Raw genomic sequence first — 25,033 nt, forward strand, 5'->3', positions numbered from 1 at the left:
TGGGTCTTTGTTGCTCTGCGCAGGCTTTTCTCTAGATGCGGTGAGCAGGAGCTACTATTTGTTGCAGTGCGTGGGCTTCTCATTGCCGTGGCTTCTCTTGTTGCGGAGGACAGGCTCTAGGTGCGTGGGCTTCAGTAGTTGCGGCACGCAGGCTGAGTAGTTGTGGCTCGTAGGCTCTAGAGCGCGGGCTCAGTAGTTGTGGCACACGGGCTTAGTTGCTCCACAGCATGTGGGATCTTCCTGGACCAGGGCTCGAACCCGTGTCCCCTGCATTGTCAGGCGGATTCTTAACCACTGCGCCACCAGGGAAGTCTGAGGCTCTGTTAATTTTTTTTTAAAATCTTTCTTCTCTCTGTGCTTCACTTAGAATTATTGCATTGACCTTTCGTCAAGTTAATTGATTCTTTCTTCTGTTATGGCACATCTTCAATTAATCCCAGCTAATGAATTTTTTATTTCAAGTATTATCATTTTTATTTCCAGGATTTCCATTTGATTCTCTTTTCATAATTTTCACATCCCTCCTGAAATTCCCCATCTCATCACCCATTGTATCAATTCCACTAGATTCTTTTATTTTTTTAATTTTTTATTTTTGGCTGCGTTGGGTCTTAGTTGTGGCAGGCGGGATCTTCACCGAGGCATGCGGGATCCTTTGTTGCGGCACGCGGGCTTTTCACTGCGGCGCGCGCGATTCTCTCTAGTTGTGGTGTGCGGGTTTTCTCTTCTCTAGTTGTGCCGTGCGGGTTTTCTCTTCTCTAGTTGTGGCATGCCGCCTCCGGGGCTCACGGGCTCTGTAGTTTGCGGCACGCAGGCTCTCTAGTTGAGGCGCGCGAGCTCAGTAGTTGTGGCATGCAGGCTTAGTTGCCCCACATCCCCTGCATTGGAAGGTGGATTCTTTACCACTGGACCACCAGGGAAGTCCCTCCACTATATCCTTTAACATAGTTGTCACAGATATTTTAATCTCCATGTCTGGTAATTCCAGTACCTGGGTTGGCTATGGATCTGTTTCTAGTGACTGATTTTTCTCTTGCATATGGGTCACATTTTTCCATTTCTTCACATGTCTAATAATTTTGTATTGCATCCTGGACAATATAGACAATATAGTGAAGACAGTCTTCCTCTGAAGAGTGTTGAGTTTTGCTCTACGTTGTGGCTCCAACTCAGCTTTGTGACTTTAGGATGGGATGGGCATTTCACGGACCATCCAAGGATTAGAGTGGAGTATTTATACAGATTTTGCTCCCCTACTGTGGCTCCCTGCTTTCCAGCATTTCCCCACAATTTCCTCCTTCTTTGGCAGTCTTGACCCCTACCTCTGATTCCTCAGGCCAATAAGACTGAAGCTTCCTGCTTGAGCTGTTTGCCAGGCAGAGGGGGTTGGGATGAGCCCTCAGAGGAAAAGCCATAAATATACTGATGTTACCCAGTGCGGTTCCCTTCTTTCTAAGGTCAGATATCCTTCAGTTACTGGCTGCTCTTTATCACTTTCCATTGCCTTCAAACAGTTGTTTTTTTGCATTTTTATCTCACCCAAATGAGCTACTCTCTGTCTCATCCTTGCTCAGCCTCTCTTCCTCTCTCTCTCCTTGCCTCTCTCACTGTTCCTACCTCTCTCTCCTTGCAGGGAGAACCTGGCCCCAAAGGAGACCCTGGTGAGAAGAGCCACTGGGTAAGCTCTAGCGCAGCACTGACCTCCCGCTGCCCCCCGCCCTGGACACTCAGGAGATTATTTGGGAGTGGGGGCACCCCATCCAGATCCCCTTTGCAACCTGATCTCCAAGTGGGGAGCCTTGCCAGTTCTCAGCCCCAGCGTCCTCCCCTACCCTATCCCTCCCCAGTGGGCAGGGCCAGCCTTATCAGCAGACCCTACATTCTTTGTCTCTGTCTTTATCCCTATCTCTGCCTTCCTTCTGCGGCCTTTCCAGGCCAGGGTGACCCTGCCAGTTCCTCATGGGCAGTTTGGGCTGACCCAGTCCAGACTGCATCCCCTGCCTCCATAGCCCCCTCCCTGCAAGGGCTTTGGCTTCTGCTCCCCTGTCTGCAAAAGAAAGGGAAGCATGAAAACAATATCCACACAGAAGAATGGGACAGGAGGCCTTAGGAGAGCCATGGAGCAGAGGAAAGGAGGTGTAGAAACGCTGAGGTACACAGGAGCGCTTTGGTAAAAGGGACAGGGCACTAAACACCACCATACACATAGGAATCCGTGAATCACAGGAAGGGAGACCTGGAAACCACCATGGACACATTGTACATGGTAAATGAGGTCAGGGGACCTAGATCCATTGTACCCAAAAGACCTATAATTAACATGAGGTCCCAGACACCATCACATACACAGGAGACCCATGAGGAGTGGGAGGAGAGGCCTAGAAACTGCCATACGCACCAGAAAACCATGGAAAATGAGATGGGGGATCTAGAAACCACTGTACACAAAGGAAGCCCATGAAGACTGGGAAGGGAGGCCTAGAAACTGTCACATACACAGCAGACATAGAATAAATGGGAAAGGGGACTTAGAAACCACATGTGGGATCCTAGAACCTTCACAATCACGAGAGAGACTTGCAGTGAATGAATTTCAGGGCCTAGAAATCACCCACCCAGGAGACATGGGGGGAGGACTAAAAGCCCCACGGTGCAGGGACCTGGAAACTATCACTGACATAGGAGACATTTGGAAAACTGGATGGGGTGGGGGCAGACAGGAGAGGCAACTGGGGAGTTCTTTTGGAGGCTGGTATTGTGCCTCCCTCCCTCCTCCACCCCTCTCCCTGGTGCAGTCTGGCTGGGACACCCTACTTCCTGGCAGGCATTAGTTAATGAAGACATGGGAAGCACCCAGCGCCTGCCCTGCCCTCTCTGCTCCTGATTGTGGGGTCAGTGATGGATACAGCCGTGGGAGCCCCCCACCCTGCACGAGCCCTCCCCCATGTCTTTCCATGACTTCTGGGGTCCTGCTACCTCTCTGGCAAGCCTCTCCCAGCCCCTCACTGCCACCCCACTCCCTTACCCACCCTCTACCCCCTAGTGGCTCCAGAGCCTCTTAAGCATACTGCCTGCTTGGGCATGAGCTGGGCTGGGGGTCAGCTAGACCCATGTGATCCCAGCCCTCTGCCACCTGTAGGCCCCTTCACTGGGGGCCCCTTCACTGGGGGCCATTTTTCACCCTGCCCAGAGGAGGTGGGAGAGATGGGATGACGGCTGAATTAGGCTGGGCAGCCCCATCCCTATATGGGGGTCCCAACAGGAGAACAGATGCCTGAACTCTCCCAGAACAGACTTCAAACTCAGGACCACCTGTGGGAGGGGCCCCCCCAAGAGGTAGCAGGGCCCCTGCCCATCCACCTGCTTTTCCCTCACCCACCTGCACTTCTGCCCCTGCTTGCCGCCTGCCTGGGAGGGGACCCACTGGGCTGGGGGTTGCATGAGGCTTTGGGGGCTGGGGGACCAGCTCTGTTGGGGGCAGGTGGGGATGAGGTCTGTGTGGGGAAGAGGCCTGAGGGCTCCTATACACACTCCACCTACCAACCCCCACTTAGTGAAGCTTTTGGAGCCACTGACCTGGCTGTGGCTCAGCATTGACACCCAGTGGTCATGAGGATGCACTGCAGGCACTGCCTGGGAGTGACGGGGCTCAGCTGGCCCATCTAGACCAAAGCTCATACCCCTTATTCAGACAGGAAAAACTGAGGCCCAACTCCACAGAGTGAATTGTTGGCAGAGCTTGAACTGAAGCCCAGGCTTTTCAGCTCCCAGGACTGGGGGAGCCAGCTAACTTTCCCCAAGCGCCTCCTTGGTGGGTGCCAGGCCCCAGGCTGGGCACTGTGGACATAGATGTGATTTGGACACAGTCCCCATCCTCAGGGTGGTCACAGTGGGGTGGGGGGAAACAGACCAGTAACCAGCAGTGACAGGACAGGGGGAGCTCAGCTATGATTGTAGAGGGGTGGATTTAGCATCTTCTTGGATAAGAAGACCCAGGCCAAAGCCTGGCAAAGGGTGTTCATGCAGAGGAGAGGAAACATCACATGCAAAGGCCCTGGGGCAAGAGTGGGCCCAGGGTGTTTGAGGAGCTGCAAATACTTGGAGTGACAGAGTGTGACAGGCAAGGAATGAGACAGAGGTCATAGAGGCTTTTAGGACTTAAGAGGCCATGCTGAGGAATTTGAACTTTGTTCTATGGGCAGTGGGGAGTCATTGAAATATTTATAAGTAGGGAAGTGACATGGCCAGATTTTTGTTTGCAAAAGACCCCTCTGATTGCCATGTGGAGAAAGGATGGGAGAAGGGAGCAGAAAGAGAGACTAGACAGGAGGCTGTCCTGGTCACCCTGGCAAGAGGCTGTGGGGGCCAGAACTGGAAGGGGGACAGTGAAGAGGGACAGATGTCAATGGAGCTGAGAGACACTTGGGTGCTTGTCTGGCTACGGAGGGGGGAGCGAGAAGTTAAGGGAGACGTTTACAATAGTAAAAGAGAGAAGAGAGCCAGGAGAAGCTGGCCTGCTGAGTTTTCTCCATGGAGAACGGGGAATGTCTACATGACAGCCGAGTGGGGGTGTCCAACAGACGCTGGACACTCAGGCCAGGATTGGAGGGCACTGGGACGTCATCAGTGCAAACAGCAGGCCACCCACCCAGAATATTTTTTTGGCATTTTCCCCCATATTTTTACTTTGAAAATTTTCAAATATATAGAAAATTTGGTACAATGACTATCCTTGTACCCTTCTTCTAGACTGACCAATTATTAGTGTTTTGCTGCCTTTGTTCTTTCGCTCTTTATATATCTATAGATCTTTTTTTTCTAATCCATTTGAAAGTAAGTTGCAGACCTCATCCACGTCTCCCCTAGGACATCAGCATTTGTCTTGAAAGAATATGGACATTCTCCCAAAGAGCCACAGTAACACTGTCACACCTGAGAAAGCTGACATTAATTCAGTGAAATGATGCCACTTAATATACAGCTTATATATAAATTTTACCCGTTGTCCCCAAAATGCCTTTTGTGGCTGGTTTAAAAAAAAAAAAACAAGATCAATCAAGATTCATGTGTTGCATTTGGTTGTCATGTCTCTAGGTTCTTTTAATCTAAAATAGGCCCCCTGCCCTTTTCTTCTTTCTCTTGACTGTCATTTTGTGACTGCCCCACTATCTAGATTTGTCTGACTGTTCCCTCGTGATGAGATGCAGGTTAAATACCCTTGGCAGGTGCACTAACTGGGGATGTGGTGCCCTCTTATTGCATCTCATCAGAAGGCTCATGACATCAGCTTGTCCCATTGTCGATACTGGCAGTGGCTTAATGTAATTTTTGAAGGTCATCCATGTTTAGATGGGTGTAATACTTGAAGAGAGATTACTTTAGTGTGACCTGGTGACCCCCAGGCCCAATGGCCAGTCAGTGGCCCCATCCATGTGATGTGGACAGGACAGCCAGATCATAAGGGACAGTCTCAGCATGGCCACAGTGGGCTCGCTCAGAACAGACACGTTGGGAGGACTCTTGATTGTTAGATGTTTTTGTGGGAACAGCTTTCTTGAAGGTAGTAATTGTACCAAGATGCATATTATACCTCATCCCTTCATTTAATCTGTACTAAGTGAAGCACTCTGAGAGACTCCCAGATGTGTCAGGGCTGGAATAGTTCTATTGCTGTCCCGGTGCTCTGTCAGAATTAAGATATCTACATTCCGGAAATAGCTTTAGTCTGGACTCGGAAAGAGGAAGGAGTGAGGGAGTGTGGAGTTTTGGCAAGACCGTGGACCCTATGCTGGTGGAGGAAAGGACAGACAGACAGACACTGGGAAGAAGTGAAGGTGAGGGCCAGCTGGTGGTCCCTGGCCAGCACCGGCACCACTTGAGACAGGAGACCCCAGAGGAGGGAGGCCTAGGGGAGGGGTCTGAGGGCCGCTGCGGCATCCCCGGGCCTGGAGACTCAGCTGAGAAGAGAGGGCGGGGCTGAGGGCTGGGCTCCGGGATGTGCAGCATATGGACCTGGAGTAGTCAGAGCCCAGGGAGGGATGGGCTCAAAAGGGCTGGGGCAGGGGCAGCTGGGCCTGAACTTAAGCTTTGCCGGCATTTTAAGCGTGGCTTCCCAACAGCGATGCCACACAAACATTTTCTGATTTTACTCTTTCATGTTCATTTGGACGTGAGTGGGAAGGATATCGGTAAGTAGCCTGATCCCACCAATGGAGTTAATTAGGGTGAGACAAATACAGTATTTAAGGCAAAATTGAGTCAGTTTAAAGACTGTTAAGTAAAGCAGAGTACAAGTGGCCCAGGGATGTGGCAGGAATCATGCAGATGATGTGAGACCAACTGGTTTCAGGCAACAGAGATGGAGGAGGGGCCGGGGCTCTGCGGCACCCTCTGGGCAGGTTCTGTGGCAGGCTCTGGGACAGCAGTGCCGCCCCTGCAGACTGGCCTCCCCCTGCCCCCAGTGCAGCAGGATTTGCGGGGGTGGGAGGAAAGAGCAGCCAGCTGGGTGGGATCCTACTGAGGAGGTTGCTTCTGCCTGCCTTTTCCCCCTCCCATCCTCTCCTGGTCTTGTCCCTGCTGTCCGTGGGCCCTGGGCTGTGGCAGGTGGTGTGGAGCTGCAGGTGCATGTCCAGGGTGGGGCATGGGCCTCCAACAAGCTTTGCAGGGCCCCCTCCCCTGCCCCCTTCACGGCTGCATCTGTCTCTTTCCTCCACAGGGGGAGGGGTTGCACCAACTACGCGAGGCTTTGAAGATTTTAGCTGAGAGGGTTTTAATCTTGGAAACAATGATTGGGCTCTATGGTGAGTAGAGACAGACAGACGGACAGACAGCCCAGCCCCCGCCTGCCAGGCTTCCCCAGGCCCTCCAGGGTGGAGCTGCCTGGGTCCAGTCAAGAGGCTGGATAAGGTACCTGCCCTTCTCCAGGTGGGGACCTAAAAGGTCAAGACCACCCATCTCTCAATGACTGGTCCCTTGTCCACAGGTGAAGGGGGGGGCCCTAGAAACCCAGGCCCCCACCCCTGTGGTAAGACCTGGGGCTCCAGACATTGTGGGTAATGTGGTTTCCAGGCCTGCAGGGGAACCAGAGGTGACAGATTTCGAGTCTGAAAGGCATTATGGGCCAAACTCCAGAGCTGCAGGGGATTGTGGCTAACAGAGCCAGACTGCAACAGTGCAGGGGGTTGTGGGTAATAATGTCAGAGCCCAGGCCCCCAGGAGGATTATGGGTAATGAATCCAGACCCCAGTCAGGCCTCAGCTCAAGAGAAATTGTGGGGAACAGAGCCAGTCTGCAGGCCCACAGGACAACAGGTCATGGGGCTAGACTCCAGAAGTACAGGGGACTGTGGGTGACAGAGCCAGGCTCAGGTCCCAGGGGACTCTGGGTAATGTAGCACCCACCAGTTCTGACCCCAGAGGCTCTCACTGGGCAGGCCATCCTGGCCCCACGGTCCCCCCCTTTAGTGGCCTGAGAGACCCTCCCCCAGGCATTCACCCACCAGTTCTCCACCTATCTGGTCACTTGAGGAGACAAGTGAGCCCTGTCCCCACTTCGAAGGAGCAGCCAAGGTCCCAACAGAGACTCATGCCCAGGCTCCTGCCCGGAAGCCAGCAGGAACTGGCCCCGCCCCCCACCCTCGGTGCCCAGCCCAGCCCCCAGAGGCCGGACACGCACCGTCTGCTCTTCTCGATCTCCCATCAGGCTCCTAGCTTACAGAGCTTCCTGCAGCAGCAGGCTCAGCTGGAGCTCCTGGCCAGACGGGTCACCCTGCTGGAAGCCATCATCTGGCCAGGTAACGGCAGGGTGGGCAGGCAGGGGCAGCCCCTGCCAGGAAGGGCCTGGGAAGGGCCTGGGGACACAGAAGGCGCCTCCCAATACTGGATCCAGACTAGCAGACAGCCACTCTTCGGCCCTTCCATCCGGCCAGCAGACGGTGTCTGGCACAGAGGAGGTTCTGGTAACTAGTTCTTGAGTGAATGAGCACCTGCTCTGTGCCAGGTACCTCGCTGGCACAGGCTCCAACAGATAAGACAGGGACCTGCTCTCATGGAGCTTAGGGTGCTGGGGGGAAGCCCTGGAACTGGGCGTTAAACCTAGGGTGAGGAATACCACAGTGGAGTGAATACAGGTGGCCACCAAAGCCCACAAGTGCTCCTGATGCAGGCTGGGGGGTGGCAGAGGGCATCTCAGGAGGGCTTCCTGGAGGAGGAGGCATCTAAGTGGAGACCTGAAAGGCAAGGATCGGGGGCAAGTGAACAGGCAGAGGAACAGCATGAACAAAAGCCAGGAGACCAGAGAGAACCCAGAGGGACAGTTCCGTGAGGTTGCTGAGGGTGAGAACAGAGGCTAGAAGATCTGGCAGGGCCCCGCCCGTTTGAGAAGGTCCTTGAAAGTAGGTCAGGGAGGCACAGAAGAAGGTTAGACACCACCTGGCTGTCACAGTGGGCCTAAGGAGGTCTCTCCACGTTAAACTGGAGCCTGTGGCTGGCCCTGGAGAGAGTCAGGGATCGGCCATCCCATTCCTCACCTACCCGTGAAGAGGCCCCAGCCCTTCTCCCAGCTGCCCCATCTCTCAGCCCAGTCCTAGTGCATCAGTGCACACAGCCTTAGACATCATGTCCAACCTCCCATCTATTTTACAGATGGGGAAATTGAGGCCCCCAGCAGGAAGGAGAACCAAGGTTAGAGCCAAGCCTCCTTCATTTGGCAAAACTGTAGGGCACACCTACTGCAGGCTGGATCTGAGGCAGATCTCAGGGTACCCACCTTGGGGAGCTGCCCATCGGGTGGTGGGAAATCCTCAGCATCTATACAGATGAGGGCCATGGGGTACAGGAGCACCAAAGGGTGTGTGTGAGGAGAAGCCTTCCCAGAAGATGGGACCCTTGCGTTAGTCATGGAAGGTCCCTACGAGTGTGCCAGGAGGAAGAGGTGGGAGGGCAGCCCCCGTGGGGACAAAGGCCTAGAGGTGGGAAGGTGTGTGGGTTCTGCTTCCAAAGCTGCTCTCGCCATGCCACAGGGCTTCCCCAACTTCTGAAAACTCAGACCATCTCCCAGACCTCCTCCCTTCTCCCAGAGGAAGGACCAAGGACCAAATCCCAGGTGCTCAGCTCCTTGTCAGGTGTCCCCCGACTCCCCTCTCAGGAGGATTGGGAGGGGAGCCAGAAGGGACACACTGTGGCCTTGGATCTGTGCTCCACCCCCCTCAGCCGGCTCTGTCTCCAGAAGCCCAGGGAGGAGGTGCCAGGCACCTGGCAGTGTGGCCAGGAGGAGGGGAGTGGAGGAGATGGAGCCTTCCCCATTGGCCCATCATCCACAGCAGGTGCTAACAGAAGACCCAGATGGGGCTCCTATTTAGATTATAATCAATAATGACGATAATAGTAACAGCTGTCACACATCCAGTCCACCTGGGCCGGGAAATTTACATCCATCATCTCCAGTCCTTGCAACAAGCTTTCTAGGTGGGCGCTACTGTGCCCGCTTCACAGATGAAGAAACACAGGTTCAGAGGGCTCGTGTGACTCCCCCGGGACATAGGGATAGTAGTGGTGAGGCCAGGGGTCCGCCCAAGGTCAGGCCTCTAAAGTGCCAGCTCTTTGGGCTCCATCAGCAAAGGTTCCCTGACCCCTCTGCTTTGCTAGGCACTGAGTGGGGCCCGGGGGAAACCAAGGCCCTGAATTTGATCATGTCAGAACAGCATCTCATGACTGACTCACAGTGACCAGACCTGCAGGAGCCCTGGGTCGAAAACACACCAACCTAGTGACCATAATAATCCAACATTTACTGTGAAAACCACTTTCCACTCTTGGTCACACTGAACACTGTGCAAGGGTGTGACGACAGGAATGTCATCCCCACATTCCAGATGAGGCTTAAAGGTTCTGGGACTTGCCCAAGGCCACATAACTGGGACATGGTGGGGCCAGGACTTGGCCTGAGCTGATGTTGGAACCTGAGCTTTGAGCTACCCTCCTCCTATGCTCCCTGTTTTAGGGCATGAAATGTTCCTTGACTGTGATTGCAGATACCTGTCTGCCCCAAGGGCCCCAAATCTCAGCCCAGAGGTGCATGGGACACAGGGTCAGAGCGCTAGACAGTTATGAGGGTATAGCTCCCTCCCTGGCATTGCCTTCAGTGGGAAGCTGGTGCTCACCAGAGTCAAAGTGTCTCTCCTGTGAACAGGGTTTCGAAGGCTCAGCCAAGTCCTCCGTCCTGGGGTCCTCCATCCTGGGGCCCTCCCCCTGAAAAAACAACCCATCCTTCCGAGCTGCCTAACCCCTCATTTAACTTTGAGAGGGACTGAGGTGATATTTACCTAAGGCTTCCTGGAAGAGGTAGGTCCTGATCTGCGTCTGGAAGGTTGAGTAGTTTTCCAGGTGGGAAGAATGCCAATTATCTGGTTTTACTCTTGGGGGCCAGCTTATTTGCAGGTTGGGGCATATCTCACCATAGCCAAATCAGAACTGACTTCAGTAATTACTGGAGTTGGCCAGGGCCTCTGTATCTGGAAATGTCCCCCTGGTTTTAGAGATGAGACAACTGAGGCCCTGACAGAGGTCCAAAGCCACACAGTAGGTCAGTGGCAGAGCCTGGCCTTCCTAAACCCTTCCCCACTACAGGTGGCCTAACCTGAAAAGAGAGGAAGAGTGAGGCTGATGCCTGGCCTTAGCTTACCCAGCTCTGAAATGGGAATGATTCAGGGCACACCTCTGCTCCAAGATATGTTAACGAAAAAAAGAGCTATACTGTTTCTGGGGCATCTACTACACGCTAAGCATTTCAGAAACATGGTGGGTTCATTGATCTCCACTTGACAGAGAAAATCAAATAGAGGCCCTGAGTGTTCTAGTTGGGTTAGGGGCTAATAACTCCTGGGGGGAGGGGCACTAACCAACTTTTCAGACCCCCTTCTTTCCCACACCTCTGCCTCTCAGACTTGGGCAGAGAGCACCACCCCCCACCCCCCAGAGGGCCAAGGGAAGGTGGGCACCTCACACAGACGTCACTAACCCGGCCTCTTTCCTTCCCTCCCGCAGAACCAGAGGGGTCAGGGGCAGACCCTGCCGGCACGGGCACCCCCAGCCTCCTGCGGGGCAAGAGGGGAGGACACGCCACCAGCTACTGGATCGTGGCCCCCAGGAGCCAAAACGAGAGAGACTGAGTGTGGTGGTGGCCCCTTGGCAAGGGCCAGGCCAGGCTTCCCTTCCCAGCCTGGACTTGGCCAGCTGCCTCCAAGGTCTGCCATCCGTATTTATTAATATCCTCAGGGTCCCTTCTGCCACCTAGGCCTTTGGGGTGGGCATGTGTGGTCCTGGCAGCCCGTGCGCATCTGCCTCTTATGAGGCTAAGCCGGGACTGGAGCCTGAGAGGGAGATGTGGCGCAGGCAAGAGGTGAGGCTTTGCCCAGGGCCCTGGGCCTCAGTTTCCCTCTGTGAAATGGGGTGATGCAGGCCTGTGGGGAGGCGCGGCAGGTTTGGAGCTTCTGTCTTCTCATCGACTGTCCGGCCATCCAGGCCCCAAGCAACTGAGGGAGTTGGAAGCTGGGGCTCTGCCCGGCCCTCAGCACACCCAGGGATGATGAGGGCAGGCAGTCTCACCTCCCAACTCCCCAGCCAAACCTGGGGGGCCCACCTGTACCCCTCGTCTCCTTGTTTTCTGGTGCTGGGTTGCTGGCCCTGAGGTCAAGCTACCTGATCTGACTGGACATTCAGGGCTCCTTGTCTCAGTTCTGACCCCTGAACCCTCAGTCCTTCTCATGTCCCAGGCGGAGGGGGCATGGAGAGGGAGGGGCCACCTGTTCCCACAACGGCTTGTGACAGACACCAGGAGGTAGTGTGTATCGGCCAATAAAGGCCCCCAGCCTCATTGCCCACCGGCCTGGTCTCAGTGTGTGCTTAGATGAGGGGCAGCCGGGCAGGGCCAGCAGCCTCTCTTCTCAGTGGCCTTCACTGTCCACCTGCAAAGCACTACTGTGAGGCCAGGGCTCCCCTGGCCATCACCTGGGCAGCTGGGGAATGGGGGTAGGTGAGCAGAACAGAGGCTCAGGCCATCCCCACCCCCTGGCCAGGTGTCCAGCAGGAGCTACCAGACCTCGGGGCAGCTTCCCTTCTCTGAGCCTGTTTCCTCACCTGTAAAATGAGACTGATGGTGTAGTCCTCAGGTTTCCCAGTCTGTTTCTGGCCCCTGGCTGGTGACCAACGGCAGGGTCAGTCTCTGCGGCCCCTCCACTCTGGCCCTGGCCTGGGGTACAGCCTCACGGGTGACCAGAGCACAGGCCAATCCGGGACCTACGGCCCCCTGTACTGCCCCTCAAAGTCCAGCTTCCGGGCCCCTCTGCCTTGCAGAGTTCTCATCAGCAACTCACACCCACGCCCCACCCTCTGCCCTCTAGGCTCTGGCTACACCTCCCCTTCCTGGGAGGGGGCAAGGACTGAGAGAGGCCAGGAGGGAGGAGCTGCTTCTACAAAGCTAAGGAAGCTTCTCCCCCACAGCACGCCCACATTGCTTCCTGCCCCCGGGGGCCCCACAGGGCCCAGCCACAGGCCTCAGAGCCTGCCGTGGGCCAGGCCTGAGGACACCGACCGAACTGGCCCTTGTCCAGCAGGGACACGGGGCTGTGGGGAGTGAAGGGATGCTCTTCCTGGCAAATCAGGGAAGGCTTCCTGGAGGAAGGTCTCCGTGTAGGCCAAGACCTGAAGGTGGGTAGAAATTAGCTGGGAAACACATGACAAATGCTCCTTGGCAGAGGGTCCAGCCCAACAAAGACCCTGAGGCGGAAGCTCGGTAACACTGTGTCTCTGGACATCAGGGAGCTGCTCTCCTGCAGTCGGCTGTTTGTTCACTGCTCATTCATTCTTTCATTCATTCATTCATCCTCCTGATGCTAATGTAGAAGAGTCAGACACAACTGTTGCCTCCAAGGAGGTCCAGGTTGAAAAGTGAACTGGTTTTTATTCTAAATACCAGGGCAGGATGCTGGGGGGCCGCCCCTGAACCCACCCTGACTCTCAGCAGACAGGGCTGGGCTCTGACTTCCCACCCACAGGCCAGGCTTCTTCTCACCTGAGAGCCTGCCTGTGCTAGGGGGGCCCAGGACCCTCAGGGTGGGTGGGCCCACCCCTCCCCTGAGTCACCAGCGCCTCGGTGCCCACCTCCCCGCCGACCAGCAGTGACACGGCACCCTCCACACGGCCCGTGGCTGCCAGGGCCACCACTGCCTGCTCCGTGGGGAAGCCCATGCGCTCCAGTTGCTGCAGCCTGTGGGAAGGGGGGACAGGGAGGGAGTGTCAGGGCCGCCTCCAGCCCCCACACCAGGGGACCCCACCCCTACTTACCCCACCTTACCGCAGGGAGGAGACGGAGGACTTAGACAGCCGGAGTGGGCTCTCGGGACCCTGGACTGGCCCCTCAAGGAGCGAGGCCTGGATCCCCTTCTGCAGCATCTGCTCGTCTAGGGCTGCCCACAGCGGGGTCCCTGGGGGGAAGCTGGGCCCAGACCAGGCCAGTCTCACCTCTGAGGAGCCCTCCCAGAGCGGCTGCACAGGCCCCAGGCCTGGCGGGAGCGGGGCTGAGCCTTCGCTGAGGGGCCAGAGGCTAGGGGAGGCCATGTAAGGAGGTCCAGGGGTGGGCGGCCTGGAGGGGCAGAAGCAGAAGAAGGCCTGACTGCCAGCCGCCGGCATGGCTTCCACCACCGGGGCCAGTGTCCTCAGCATCACCCTCACCTCACTCCAGCAGGATGGGTGACAGGCAGCTCAGCCAGGCTGCCTGGGGTGGGAAGGAGCTGGAGCGGCCAGCACCCCGCCAGGGCCCTGCACAGGACACCCTCCTGCAGTGCCTGCAGCCGCTGCTCAGAGATCTCCAGCCACCGGAAGGCCCCAGCCGCGTCTGTCTGCCCAGGGCAGGGCGGCCGGTCAAGGAAAACCACATCCAGCCAGGGGTGAGCCTGTGCCACATGCCAGGCCCTGTGCCAAGTGTGTGATGGGAATTCCCTCCTGTCTCCTCACTGTGGCCCTGCCAGGGAGGTGTCATCACCCTCATCCGCAGCGGAGGCTCAGAGAGGGAAAAGGGCCCTGCCTGAAGCCACCCAGCCAATGAGAGGCAGAGCCAGATGTGCCTCATCCCAAAACCTGTCTCATCCCCATTCAGCCGCCCCCTGCCCGCTGTCCCCTGAGGCCTGTGTGCCTGCTCAGGCCTGTGACACCAGGCCCACCCCTGGGCCCTGCCCCAGCCAGGGAGACATGCTCCCCTCTCCAGGATTCAGCCAGGTGTCCCCAATCCTAAACGACTCCAGGGTCAGCCTGCACCCACTGTTCCCTCTGACTGCACTGTTGTCCCCGACAGCATTAAGCATCTTTGGAGCAAAAGCCTGTTTAACACACCTGCACCACCGGCCACAGGTCATTCCCCCTTTTGGTGCCAGGAGAGCCGCAGGCTCACGCTCACCCTGGTCCTTACACCCTCTGTACTGTCTGCCAGGCCCGTGCTCTCCGTTTCCACTTCTCGTCACCTGAACCCCTCCTTCTGCATGGTCTCGGCGTACACCCACCTCCACTGGGCCATCCAGATTAAGTGCCTCCTTGGGCCCCTCAGCTCCCAGGCTCTCCTTTAAATTGTAATTGGTACCTCTACATGGCCACAAGCCCCCAGTCCCCAGCCCAGAGCCAGGCGAGAGGACTTGGAGACGCTCGTGGGATGTGTGTGAATGTGGGGACCCGACCCCTTGTGCCAATTCCTTCCCAGGCACCCTGGAGGCCCAGCCACAGAACCCACACGTCCACACGAGCCCTGGGCCCAGGCAAAGGATACAGGCCAGGCCAGCCAGGAGGCCGCAGAAGAGCTGCAGGAAGGGCGGCTCGGAGCTGAGCAGTGGTGTCAGGGCGAGCAGCAGCCACGGCAGGAGCCATGGTGGCAGTGCCCCACGGGGCCGTCTAGGGTGGTAACCCTGCCCCGCCAGCATGGCCAGGTGGACAGGCATGTATCCACAGCCCCCGGCTGCACTGGACACCCCGAGGCCTGCCAGCAGCACAGCCATCAGCCCGGAGGCCAGGGCGAGGAGGGTGGAGGCATGCAGGAACCGCAGTGTGCCCAGGTGGCACTCCTGCCGCCAGCCCAGTGTGGGCAGGAGCAGCAGGCTCAGCAGCAGCCCTGGGAGGGCCTTGTGGCCCAGGGCATGTGTCAGCAGCCGGTGCGCTGGGAGAGAGAATGGGCTTATGTGCCAGGTTAGTGGCCCTAACCCCCAAGACTGGCCCAGGTGTGCCAGATGGGGAAACACCCTCCGCCAGGGCCGCCCACTAAGCCAGCATCCCCTCCCCGGGAGCCAAAGTCTGCCCACTGCCAGTAGTTTAATCACTGGTGGTGGGGACCAAGGGCTTCCAAACACTGTGACCACCCCCCTGCTGCTTTAAGTAGAACAAGCCAGACCCAACACTCAGTCTTCTTAAGAACAACCAACCATGGATAAGTCACTTCACTTCTGTAAGCATCATCTGGGTTCCTCAAATGTAAATGGAAGCTGTCATTCTTGGGAAACAGGTGTTCAGCTAGGGTCACTCTTCAAACCCCTAGTGCCTCCTTCCTGTTCTTGGGCTTAGCTGAAAGTCTTAGTTTATTTTAAGGGAAAGCCACCAGAAAGGGGAGCCGTCTGAAAAGAATTCCTACTCACAGGTTCCCACCCCTGTGCTGGCCCCTCTGCCCAGGTCCTCGGCCCTCCCTTCTTGGCTGTAGTTGAGCTGGGCATGCTCCCGTCCAAGGCTGACCTTCCCCGGGGCCCTGGGTCCTGTCCTTGCCTGACAACTGCAGGATGCATGCTGCTCCTGCCAACTGGTCTCAGGCCCTACAGCAAGTTTCCTGCCTCCTCCAAGGCCCATGTGGCCGGCCCTCACCCTGCCAAGGGTCCAGCAGCAGCTCTGGGGCCAGGACAAGGCTGGGGCCAGCTCCCAGCAGCCACAGGCCGCTCATGAGCAGCATCAGGACGGAGGAGGCGAGAGGCAGCGCCGGGGTCAGTAGGCCAGGGGGACCTCTGGCATGCATAGCTTGTCTGAAGGTGATCAAAGGTGGTCTTGGGGCTGTGTGCTAGGGGTAAAGGAAAACAATAACAACAGTTATTATTGCAGCTTTTATCTGACTTACTTTCGGCTACCATATCAACAGCACCATTTTACGGAAATAAAAACTGAGGCTGGAGAGGCGGGTGCAGCAACTTGGCCGTAGAGGACCTCAGAGCCTAACCATGTGTTTAGCCATCTTGCCATCCCACCGATGTGTGAGGATGGGAAGAGGCCAGGCCAAAAGGTCCCTGAGCCCTGATGGGCCCTGGAAAGGGGCCTGGAGTGGGAAGCACAAGGAATGGGAAGTTGAACGGGGGCCCTGGACTCCCAAAATTTTTTGGATTTGTGCAGCCCCCCCAGGGCAAATTCAGGGCCATCTCCAGCTTTCCTCTGCCTCCCTCTTCCCTCAGGCTACAGACCAGCTACCTTCCTACCTCCCTCCTCCCCTCCACTGACTTAGAGCTCCAGGTGGCCTGAGCTGCCCTTGACAGAGCGGGTAAGGCCAGCCAAAGGGCAGGCAGATTAGGGAGGGGGTGGAGCAGAAGGGTTGGAGGAGAGGCAACAAGAGTTTCACACCCTGAGTGCACACAGTGACACTGGACAGAGCTGTCCCCTTCCTCGAGCCCCGACCACAGCCCCTCTGACCCTACCCTCCCTTTCACAGAAAGGTTTCAGTATCCACTCCACTTCTTCCTGCTGTGTATCTCTCCCTGGGCAAATCTGGAGCCTCTCCTTCCTCATCTGTAAATTGGGGATTAAGAAAATCCATTCCTCATAGGATGAAAAAAAGGAATGGACTCAGGCAGTCCCACAGCTCCTGCTGGATAAACTGTAGCCATCCTGGCTGTCCCCAAGAAGGGGAAGCCTGAACATGGAAGCAGCTGCTCCAGCCCTCAAATGTGCCAATTTCCTGCCCGTGAGGCAAGGCTTTCTCTCCCATTCTCCCTCCTCCCATACAGCCTGTCCTCTAGGCCCTGCTGGAATCCCCTCACTCCTGTACCCTAGCCTGTCTCAGGACTCCCACTGAACTGATTTTATATTGCAGGAAGCAAAATCCCAAAGACAAGAAGGCTGCTTCATCTGCTCCCTTGTCATGGGCATCCTTAGCATCAAAACCCACCCACCAGTTTCCTGCAGGAAAAATATAGAAAACTCTGCCTGCGACGTCCTTCCCTTCATCTCTCTTAACAGCAAACTCCTATTCACCCTTTGAAGCCCAGCTCAAAGGTCCCCTTCCCCTCCTCTGGTACCTCCACATCTTGGAGCCTACCCTATCCAGTGAGCACCGCTTGGCCTGTTTTTCTCTAGGCAGGTGGTCTGAACTAGGGGAGGAGGGGTGCTCCTCTTACTCATGGTCAAGTTCCCCAGGGTGCTACTAGCACATAGCTCGTGCTTTATGTGTCTTCACTGAAAGAAAGACACTAGCTTTGCTCCAGGTCCCGCTGAAGGATTTGGTGAGCCCTGCCCTTCGCTGGGCCTGGGCATCTGCCTAGGGAGACTGGGTTGAGTCCAAGAAGTCAGGCAGATGCCAGCCTTGCAGGGAGCCAAGGCACCCACTGCCAGCCTTCTCCTGCACCCTCACAACCCCCCACCCCACCCCATGTACTTTAGCAAGAGTGAGAGACTTGCCCATGGACCAGCAGAACTGGGATCTGAACGCCCCAGGTCTCAGCCTCTTTATCTATAAAACGGGGCTGTGCAGCATCAGGCCCTGCCTACCTTACTGGGAAGACGGGAGGACAGAATGTAAAGACAGGACGGGGACAATTCTTCCGGGTGATGGAGGAGAGTGTGTGTGTGTGTGGGGGGGGGGTCCCAGGGTGTGGGTGTGGCTCAGCTTTGTGACTTTAGGAAAAGTACCCCAAGTCCTTGGGCCTCAGTTTCCCCTTCTGTGAAAACAAGGTTGTTGGATGAGAGGTGATTAAAGGGTCTTCTCAACCTTGACCGTTACTGGGGGGCTCTCGGGCCGGGCACTACGTTCGGAGCCTCCCATCCAGCCCACCGGCCTTGGCCCCCTCCCCCGCGGACCGGGCCACGTGTCTGGGGTACTCACAGAGCAGCGCGCCCCCCGCCCCCAGAAAGCCGAGTGGAGCCCTTGGCTGGGAGTCAGTACTCTAGCTTCCCGCCGACACCCGAGCGCCCCGAGCCCATTCTGCTCGCCCTCGGGCGCGTGACCCGGGCCGACCGGTCGGCACGCCACCCCCTCCTCCGCCGCCGCCGCCGCCCGCCTATTAGTCAGCAGTTGTTCTAGGCCCCGGTCCCTTCCCCCAGCCCTCCCGCCGGCCTCCGTTTCCCTCCAAGGCCGACTCTTCAGAGACGGTCCCTAGAGCCAGCGGGAGTAACCATTCCAAACAACCTAGCATCGACCGGAGAATCACTCCGACTTGTTACCAAGATCCGCTCGCCAGCCGCTCCCGCCCCTGCGGTGCTATTTTGGCCCACACGTCACATCCGGTACTCTTTAGGGAGGATTAGGACTAGATTTGCGGGCGCGAAGGGCGAGAAAGCTGTGGTTTGTCCCTCCCTCTCCCACCCCCGTGGCCTAGCCCGATGGTAGCGCCCGAGGTTGCGGGTTTCGCGCCTGCGCAGTGCGGCGCCTAGAGGGAAAGCGAGAGGGAGACGGACGTTGAGAGAACGAGAAGGAAGGAGAGAGAAAATGGCGTCCACGGGTGAGTGTGGTTGAACTGCGGTCGCTCCGCCGGGATGCCCAAATTGGGGACCGCTCGTTTCTCGGGGTGGTCGGGACGACTGAGTGGACCTGCCGAGAGGGGTGTGAGGTACCCGTCGCGGCTCGAGAAGCTCGACGGCCGGCGTCCCCCTCCGCTCCCTCCCCTCCCCCAACTGGGCAGGCCGGTTCTGGAACCTTCCGGCGCCCCCCGCGCGCGGGGGGCTCGAGGCGGCGGGTTCGCGCGGGGCCTGCTTTGGTCTCTATTGTGTGGTGGCCGTCGGGCCCCGCGCCCTGGGCAGCCCGCCACGTGGGCGGGGCCTGCGGCCTCTGGGCCCCCGCGTGGGGGTGGGGGGAGGGTTCGGCTAGGCTTCGGGCCTGGCACCCCGAAACCGGAGGTGGGGGGGCCGGCGGCGGCTCGAGAAGCCGCAGACCCGCTGACCCTCTGACTCTCCCCACCCCAACCCCATTTCCAGGGCGGTAGCCCAAGCCCGAGCGCTCCTCTGCCTCGAGAAGACGAGGGGAAAAAAGCAAATAAACAAAAAAGGTTTCGCGGATTTGTGAGCCGAGGGGCGCCGACCTATGAGCGGGAGCCCCGTCATTCTTAAAGCCGGGTCGGCTGGGGCGTCCGGGGCCGCCGAGCTGCGTCCTCGGCGGGCTCCAACCCCCAAGCCGAACTTCTGCCCGAAATGGGGTTTAGACGGAGTGCCCCCTCGCTCCTTTACAGCCCCCCAATCGGCTGCCTCTTGGGGGTTCGCTTTTTACCATTATTAATTCTCTTTACCGCCCCAAAAAACAATTCCCAGAGCCATTTTTCAGCAAACGCCGAGGGAGATTTTTTGTATAAGGCCAACCCGGATCGTGTGGCCAGAAATCCCCACCGAAAGAAATTTCTGGCCTCTTTGACTTAACGGGAAACAAAAGGCCCCAGTCGGCGTTTGAATTATACTTAAGTAATCGTTTCGCACGTTTATTCGCTTAGGTTAAGCCGAGAGGCTTGTTTATTTCGTGGACTGATAGAAGAGAGCGGAAGGAGGCGCGGACTGAACTTTGAAAGCCCGGGGTGGGAGCTGGAATATGATGTCTGGGGTGGTCCTTGACGCCCGGAGTGTGTAAGAGAGTAGCCTAAACGTGACCTGCAGTTTGCAGCCTGTTCCTGCACTAATTTGTGGTTATTGGTCGAGTGGGGCATTTTTGCCTCCGGGGGTGTTCTTAGGCAGCCTGACTCCAGGCCTTAAGAGGCAGTTGGAGAAGATGGAAGATGGGAAAAGCTCTGGGTCCTTCAGAGTTTTAATTTGAAAAGGGTCCAGAATCCAGCAACGGAATGGCAGTTTAAGAACTCTCCGCAACTATGTGGTCAGTAAACAAGCAGGTAGATGCTGGCTGTTAGTGCCAGGGTACAGAGTGCCCCTAGAAGAAAGAACTCTGAAATAACCACAGTCTTAGACACATCTTGGTGGGAAATGGTTTCCTCAGAGCCCTTTCCACCTTCCTCTTCCCTGCAGTGTTAGGATTTTGTAAGGGGGAGTGCTACTCTCCCTTCCCTGTTAACATCTGGGGAGTAAATATGTGTGTGTTCAAATTTGTGTGTGGCTGGACTTGCCCCTTTTTCGTCCTACTTTGCTCAAGCTCTGTTTACTGGTAACCACCACATACTATATTAGAATTACAATTGTGGATTATGTAGACACACAGTAGTAGGCCTGGCTGGGGGCCCTTTGGGGGGGGGTCACTAACTTATCTGGACTTTGGTTTCCTTTCAGTCCAAATGAAGGGGTTAGGCTAGACCTTTTAAGAGCTTTTTCAGCCTTTAGCTTCTGACCTTACAGCAAAGTATTTTGGCTCCCATAAAGTTGTCCCATAATGACTTTTAACTCGTGATGTAGTCTGAAGCTCTAAATCTCTGCAGTTTCGATCGTGACTGCCTTAAAGTATCTAAAAGCCACCACCTTGGGTAATGTTAGTTGTTTTTCCTCCTCATATGTAGCATATATAGAAAAGTACCTAGAGTATATGTCCACTTTAACGAAGAATTACAACGCGAACTCCCAAGTAACCACCATTCAGACCAAGAAATAAAACATTGTCGGTACTCTGGAGGTCCCCCATCCCACCCCCAGTCACAGCCCATTCTCTCCTCAACCTGTCCTGTATTTTTAGTAAAGTCTTCAGCTGCAGATTTGGGAGTTAAACAAAACAAAAGAACATAACTGCTAAATAATCTGACCAAGTGTAACTGTAGATTTTTGAGGCCGTATAATGTTTGTGTGCTGTAGGTGGATAACATAAGTTCTCATGAAGCACATTTGCTCCTTCCTGTAGCCCACCAATATGGGGCTAAGTCAGCTGGTTTCCCATGGATCTGAGATCATTCCTTGTTCATGTCAGCTTCGCCACTTTGATGTTTTACATAACTGTTCTTGTGTAGCAGTCCTCTTGCAGACATTGAGCTTACATGTCAGCTATTTAGAATCATTTCTCATACAGAAGCCTCTGCAGAAGGTAGTTTGAAATATTTGATTTTGATGCTTCATTGGTATGTTTATTTTGTAATTACAACATGGAAGAAGTGATTTGCATTTAGTTTTTTTTATATGTCACATACAGAGCTAAGATTGTCTTGAACAAATCAATTTGTTCATTATACATAGCCTTTGGCCGTTGATTTGATAATGTTGATGATTCAGGGTTCTGAGTTAAGGGTGTACAGAGGAAGGAAAGTGGTCAAGTGAAGTGTAGAGAGATGAAAAATGAGCCAAGTTAAAGAGATGGATTCAGCAAAATGCTCTGGGGGCAGGCCAGGTGAACTGTGAAGCAGGCTTTGAATGGAGTGGGGTTAGAAACCCCTCCACAAAGAGCTGTCAACTATTGCTTTCAGATGAGGGACTGTTTTCTGATTGGAGAAGAAAGGACTCTTTGGTCTGCCTTAATGACAGTGTTGCCTTCTAACACAGAATAAGATACATAGTTCTTGTGGAGAGCAAAGAATTGGGCAGGATTTTTAAAAAATAATTACTTTAACTTCTTTAAAAATATATGTTTGATTCAGTAGTGCCATGAAAACCTCTTAACCATTTTATTTTCTGTTTTCACTACTTGCAGACGCCTCAGTGGACCAGAGGGGTTTTTTTGTTTTCATTTTTAGTCCTTTTTTGTGCATGTTGTAAATTTCTTATGAAAAGGAAAGTTGTAGGAAGCTTTACTTAGAGAGGAGAGGGGAAGATAAGTTGTTTTTTTTTTTAAGTTGAAATCACTTGAGTTTAAAAAGATGATGTTACCTAAAACCAAGTTATTCCCCAGAAGATTAAATGCTTTCTCCTCTGCCAGTGATCATGATTCTGCCTTGACTGCTTCACTGGTACTTACAATGTGTCTAGTTTTTAAATTATTCTACAGATGTGACCCTTTAGAACACTGGATTGAGATAATTGTCCTCTTGTTTTCTGCCATTTCATTTCACAGTCCTCCTAGGGAATTATGGTTGGTCTAACTTGCTAAAGTGAGGGAGTGATTTTTTTTTTTTTAACTAGTTTTTGAGGAGATGTAGCTACTGATGTATCCATTCTGGTGTTAAACATTGTTATATTGTTGCATGCCTCCTTTTTATATGAAGGTAAAACTTCTGATCCTCTTGAGTTTATCTTGTTCTCCTGTTAGTTGTAGGATGACGATCATATATTTGAAATGACAGCCTATGGTTAAGGGAGGTTTGTAGTCATGGGAACATGCAAAGTATCTTTGCCAAATCAGATGATCTTGACCTCATTAGCTGGCACTTTGTTCAAATTTTCTGTTTAACTGGCTCAGATTTTTTTAGTTTGGTGTTGAAAGATAAGAGGTACTCATTTGGATCTGTGTTGTCCTGTAGGTCCTCTCAATACCGTTTTTAAAAAAAATATATTTATTTTATTTATTTATTTTTGGCTGTGGTGGGTCTTCATTGCTGTGTGTGGGCTTTCTCTAGTTATGGCGAGGGGGGCTTCTCTTGTTGTGGAGCACAGGCTCTAGGCACACGGACTTCAGTAATTGTGGCGCACGGGCTTAGTTGCTCCGCGGCATGTGGGATCTTCCCAGACCAGGGCTCGAACCCGTGTCCCCTGCATTGGCAGGCGGATTCTTAACCACTGTGCCACCAGGGAAGTCCCTCAATACAGTTTTTAAAATTCATCTTCCTGCCACCTGAATTCCTTCCCCCCTTTTTTCCTTTCTGTTTGTAAACGTTGGCTTCACACTATTTTCTCTCCTTGTTTTCTCTAGATTACAGTACCTACAGCCAAGCTGCAGCCCAGCAGGGGTAAGTCAGACTTTTACAGCAGTACCTTGGGTGTGATTGGTTGTTTTTTAGAGTACAGAGCCTCCTTTAATTGTAGAGGATTTAGTAATGGAATCTGGATTTCTATATTCAGTTCTTGCATTTAATTTCTCTTACAGCTACAGTGCTTACACCGCCCAGCCCACTCAAGGATATGCACAGACCACCCAGGTAATCTTTAAGATAATTATTTGTGGCTGCATCCCCAAGTTAAATATTTCCATCAGCCATTGAAACAATAGCTAGCACGAATCTTTTTCAGAAATTAGGTAGTAGAAGAGTATAATGTGCTTGTAATCATAAAATACACAGGCGTTTAAACTTTCACAGTGGGAGCGCCATTGTAATGAAACCATCCTCAAACTGGGAGTTGCCAGCTCTCCTTTCCTTCCTAGTGTGGTTTCTCAAGTTAGGTGTTTTGCTCCATGCTTGTTCCTTCTACATATTTTGTGTTTAAATTTATTTAACTTAATCATACAGCAGTTCTGCAGAGGAAGGTGACATTATGACATTTTGCAGATGAAAAATTGCAGTGCATCGATACTACAGCATTCGCCACTGGTCACACATTAAGTGATGGGTTAGCTCTTATGGCTGCCTAACTATAGGGCTTTTGAGCTCTTTCTAGTACATGAGTCTATTCTAAAGTCCAGGCCAACAGATACTAGAAATTAGCCACCTAGTGTTCTCAATATCATCTCAAATTCTGAAATGGTCTGTGGCATAAAATGGATACAGTAGCTCTGCCATGGAAACATTATAGGACAGGCAGAATGTGATGTCTCTGGCTGATCTTATATAACTGGTCATTCACATCTAGAATGTGATCTTGCTAATATCTGAAAAAACAGTTCATTCCTTGCCAGGTTTTAAGTATTGCTGATGTCCAGGTTCAAAAGACAGCACTCTTGCTTTCTTAAGAAGACATGCAGCGTTCTTGTTCATTTTCTTTGAAGTGGTATGATAATTTTTAAAATTTTGTCTCAAGCTGAAAATATAGTTTTCAAAATTGTCTGACAGATTTTAGTCCCATTTTCATTTTCATTGTTCATTTTATCTTCCTAGCATTTGTTTCCGTTTGCTAAAACTGCTACACTAAGTGCTGGCAGTTATACACCTGTTCCCTCATTGTTAATCATTTGAGGGCATCTTGTTAATCTCCTGTATCGTTAAATTGTGGTTTTGCCTGATTATCTCGGGAACTTTTTTGTAGTTTATGAAAATATGAGTGGATTAGATAAGGGGAAACAAGCATTCATGATACTGCGATCACTTGTCGGTTTTTTAAAAATCTTTTTATTAGAAAGCATATTTTTGACTTTGGTTTTCCAATTTAGGAACTTAGAAGTCAGTCCATTTTATTGCTAAAATACAAGATTCATATATGAAGTTCTTAAATCCATTTTCTTTGAGCAGGCATATGGGCAACAAAGTTACGGAACCTATGGACAGCCCACTGATGTCAGCTATACCCAGGCTCAGACCACTGCAACCTATGGGCAGACCGCCTATGCAACTTCTTATGGACAGCCTCCCACTGGTAAGACTCTAGAGAGACTTTGGGGTTACATTAGCAAGGGTGTTTGCTAAGAAGCTTGTTACTTGTGCTCTTGGGTGTATATTCTGGTTGATACCTTGGCGTTTGGGAATCCTTTATTCTTAGGAGGAGCTGGGGGTTTTTGTTTTGTTTTTTCCCTTTTCCTTATATTCTCCTTGAGGGATCTCTAATAGAATGTGGGTGGGATAAATTCCAAGGGAAAAAAGAACTTTTCCTTTTAGCTATTTTATACAGTGTATTGAGTAATCTCACGACAAAATGGAGAATATATAAGAGACTGTGCTAATGCTAATACTGGGAAAGAATGAGCCTTCTTAAACTGAGCTGCTTAAAAATCAAACTGATTTTCACATCTGTTTGCTTCATCTGATAGTGTGCCCTCTACTTTTTGTTTTGTGCTTTCCACAGTAGAAGGGACCAGTACAGGTTTGACTATCCTGCTCATT

General features: G+C 53.5%; 3 protein-coding genes across 8 annotated transcripts in view; 2 read left to right on the forward strand and 1 right to left on the reverse strand.

The window, feature by feature from the left end:
- EMID1 (EMI domain containing 1) overlaps nucleotides 1–12,020 on the forward strand; it is a 40,984-nt gene extending 28,964 nt beyond the window's left edge. The window contains exons 14-16 of one of the 2 annotated variants that reach the window (XM_081252192.1): nucleotides 1,634–1,678; nucleotides 6,716–6,800; nucleotides 11,043–12,020. In XM_081252192.1, coding sequence (XP_081108318.1) covers nucleotides 1,634–1,678; nucleotides 6,716–6,800; nucleotides 11,043–11,167 — 255 coding nt within the window. In that variant the 3' untranslated portion in view covers nucleotides 11,168–12,020. Of the gene's footprint in view, nucleotides 1–1,633; nucleotides 1,679–6,715; nucleotides 6,801–7,701; nucleotides 7,793–11,042 lie in introns of both variants that reach the window. The other variant, XM_081252193.1, reaches the window with a different exon arrangement.
- Nucleotides 12,021–12,937: 917 nt separating this feature from the next.
- RHBDD3 (rhomboid domain containing 3) lies at nucleotides 12,938–18,538 on the reverse strand. Of its 5 annotated transcripts, none has more exons than XM_081252195.1 (6): nucleotides 18,458–18,538; nucleotides 15,888–16,077; nucleotides 14,812–15,195; nucleotides 13,728–13,890; nucleotides 13,351–13,638; nucleotides 12,938–13,263 (listed from the first exon to the last, which is right to left on the reverse strand). In XM_081252195.1, exons 2-6 carry the CDS (start codon nucleotides 16,033–16,035, stop codon nucleotides 13,086–13,088), a joined length of 1,161 nt encoding a protein of 386 aa, XP_081108321.1. In that variant the 5' UTR covers nucleotides 16,036–16,077; nucleotides 18,458–18,538; the 3' UTR covers nucleotides 12,938–13,085. The 5 variants fall into 5 exon arrangements, with proteins under 5 accessions (XP_081108321.1, XP_081108322.1, XP_081108320.1 ...); XM_081252196.1 differs by having other exon boundaries at nucleotides 18,444–18,512; XM_081252194.1 differs by having other exon boundaries at nucleotides 18,409–18,468.
- An 81-nt stretch (nucleotides 18,539–18,619) lies between these two features.
- EWSR1 (EWS RNA binding protein 1) overlaps nucleotides 18,620–25,033 on the forward strand; it is a 29,927-nt gene continuing 23,513 nt past the window's right edge. The window contains exons 1-4 of the mRNA XM_081252181.1: nucleotides 18,620–18,721; nucleotides 22,975–23,011; nucleotides 23,149–23,200; nucleotides 24,446–24,569. Coding sequence (XP_081108307.1) covers nucleotides 18,709–18,721; nucleotides 22,975–23,011; nucleotides 23,149–23,200; nucleotides 24,446–24,569 — 226 coding nt within the window. The 5' untranslated portion in view covers nucleotides 18,620–18,708. The remainder of the gene's footprint in view (nucleotides 18,722–22,974; nucleotides 23,012–23,148; nucleotides 23,201–24,445; nucleotides 24,570–25,033) is intronic.

This window comes from Mesoplodon bidens (assembly GCF_964165515.1).
Source record: "Mesoplodon bidens genome assembly, chromosome: 13".
NCBI lineage: Eukaryota > Metazoa > Chordata > Mammalia > Artiodactyla > Ziphiidae > Mesoplodon > Mesoplodon bidens.

Excerpts from the sequence above, each read along its gene's own strand:
- RHBDD3 (XM_081252195.1), bottom strand. The coding sequence starts at position 16,035 with ATGCATGCCAGAGGTCCCCCTGGCCTACTGACCCCGGCGCTGCCTCTC. Across the intron at positions 13,639-13,727 it reads ACCCATCCTGCTGGAGTGAG|GCCGCCCACCCCTGGACCTC; the intron begins GTGAGGGTGATG and ends CTGCCCCTCCAG. Across the intron at positions 13,264-13,350 it reads TCCTCCGTCTCCTCCCTGCG|GCTGCAGCAACTGGAGCGCA; the intron begins GTAAGGTGGGGT and ends CCCTTCCCACAG.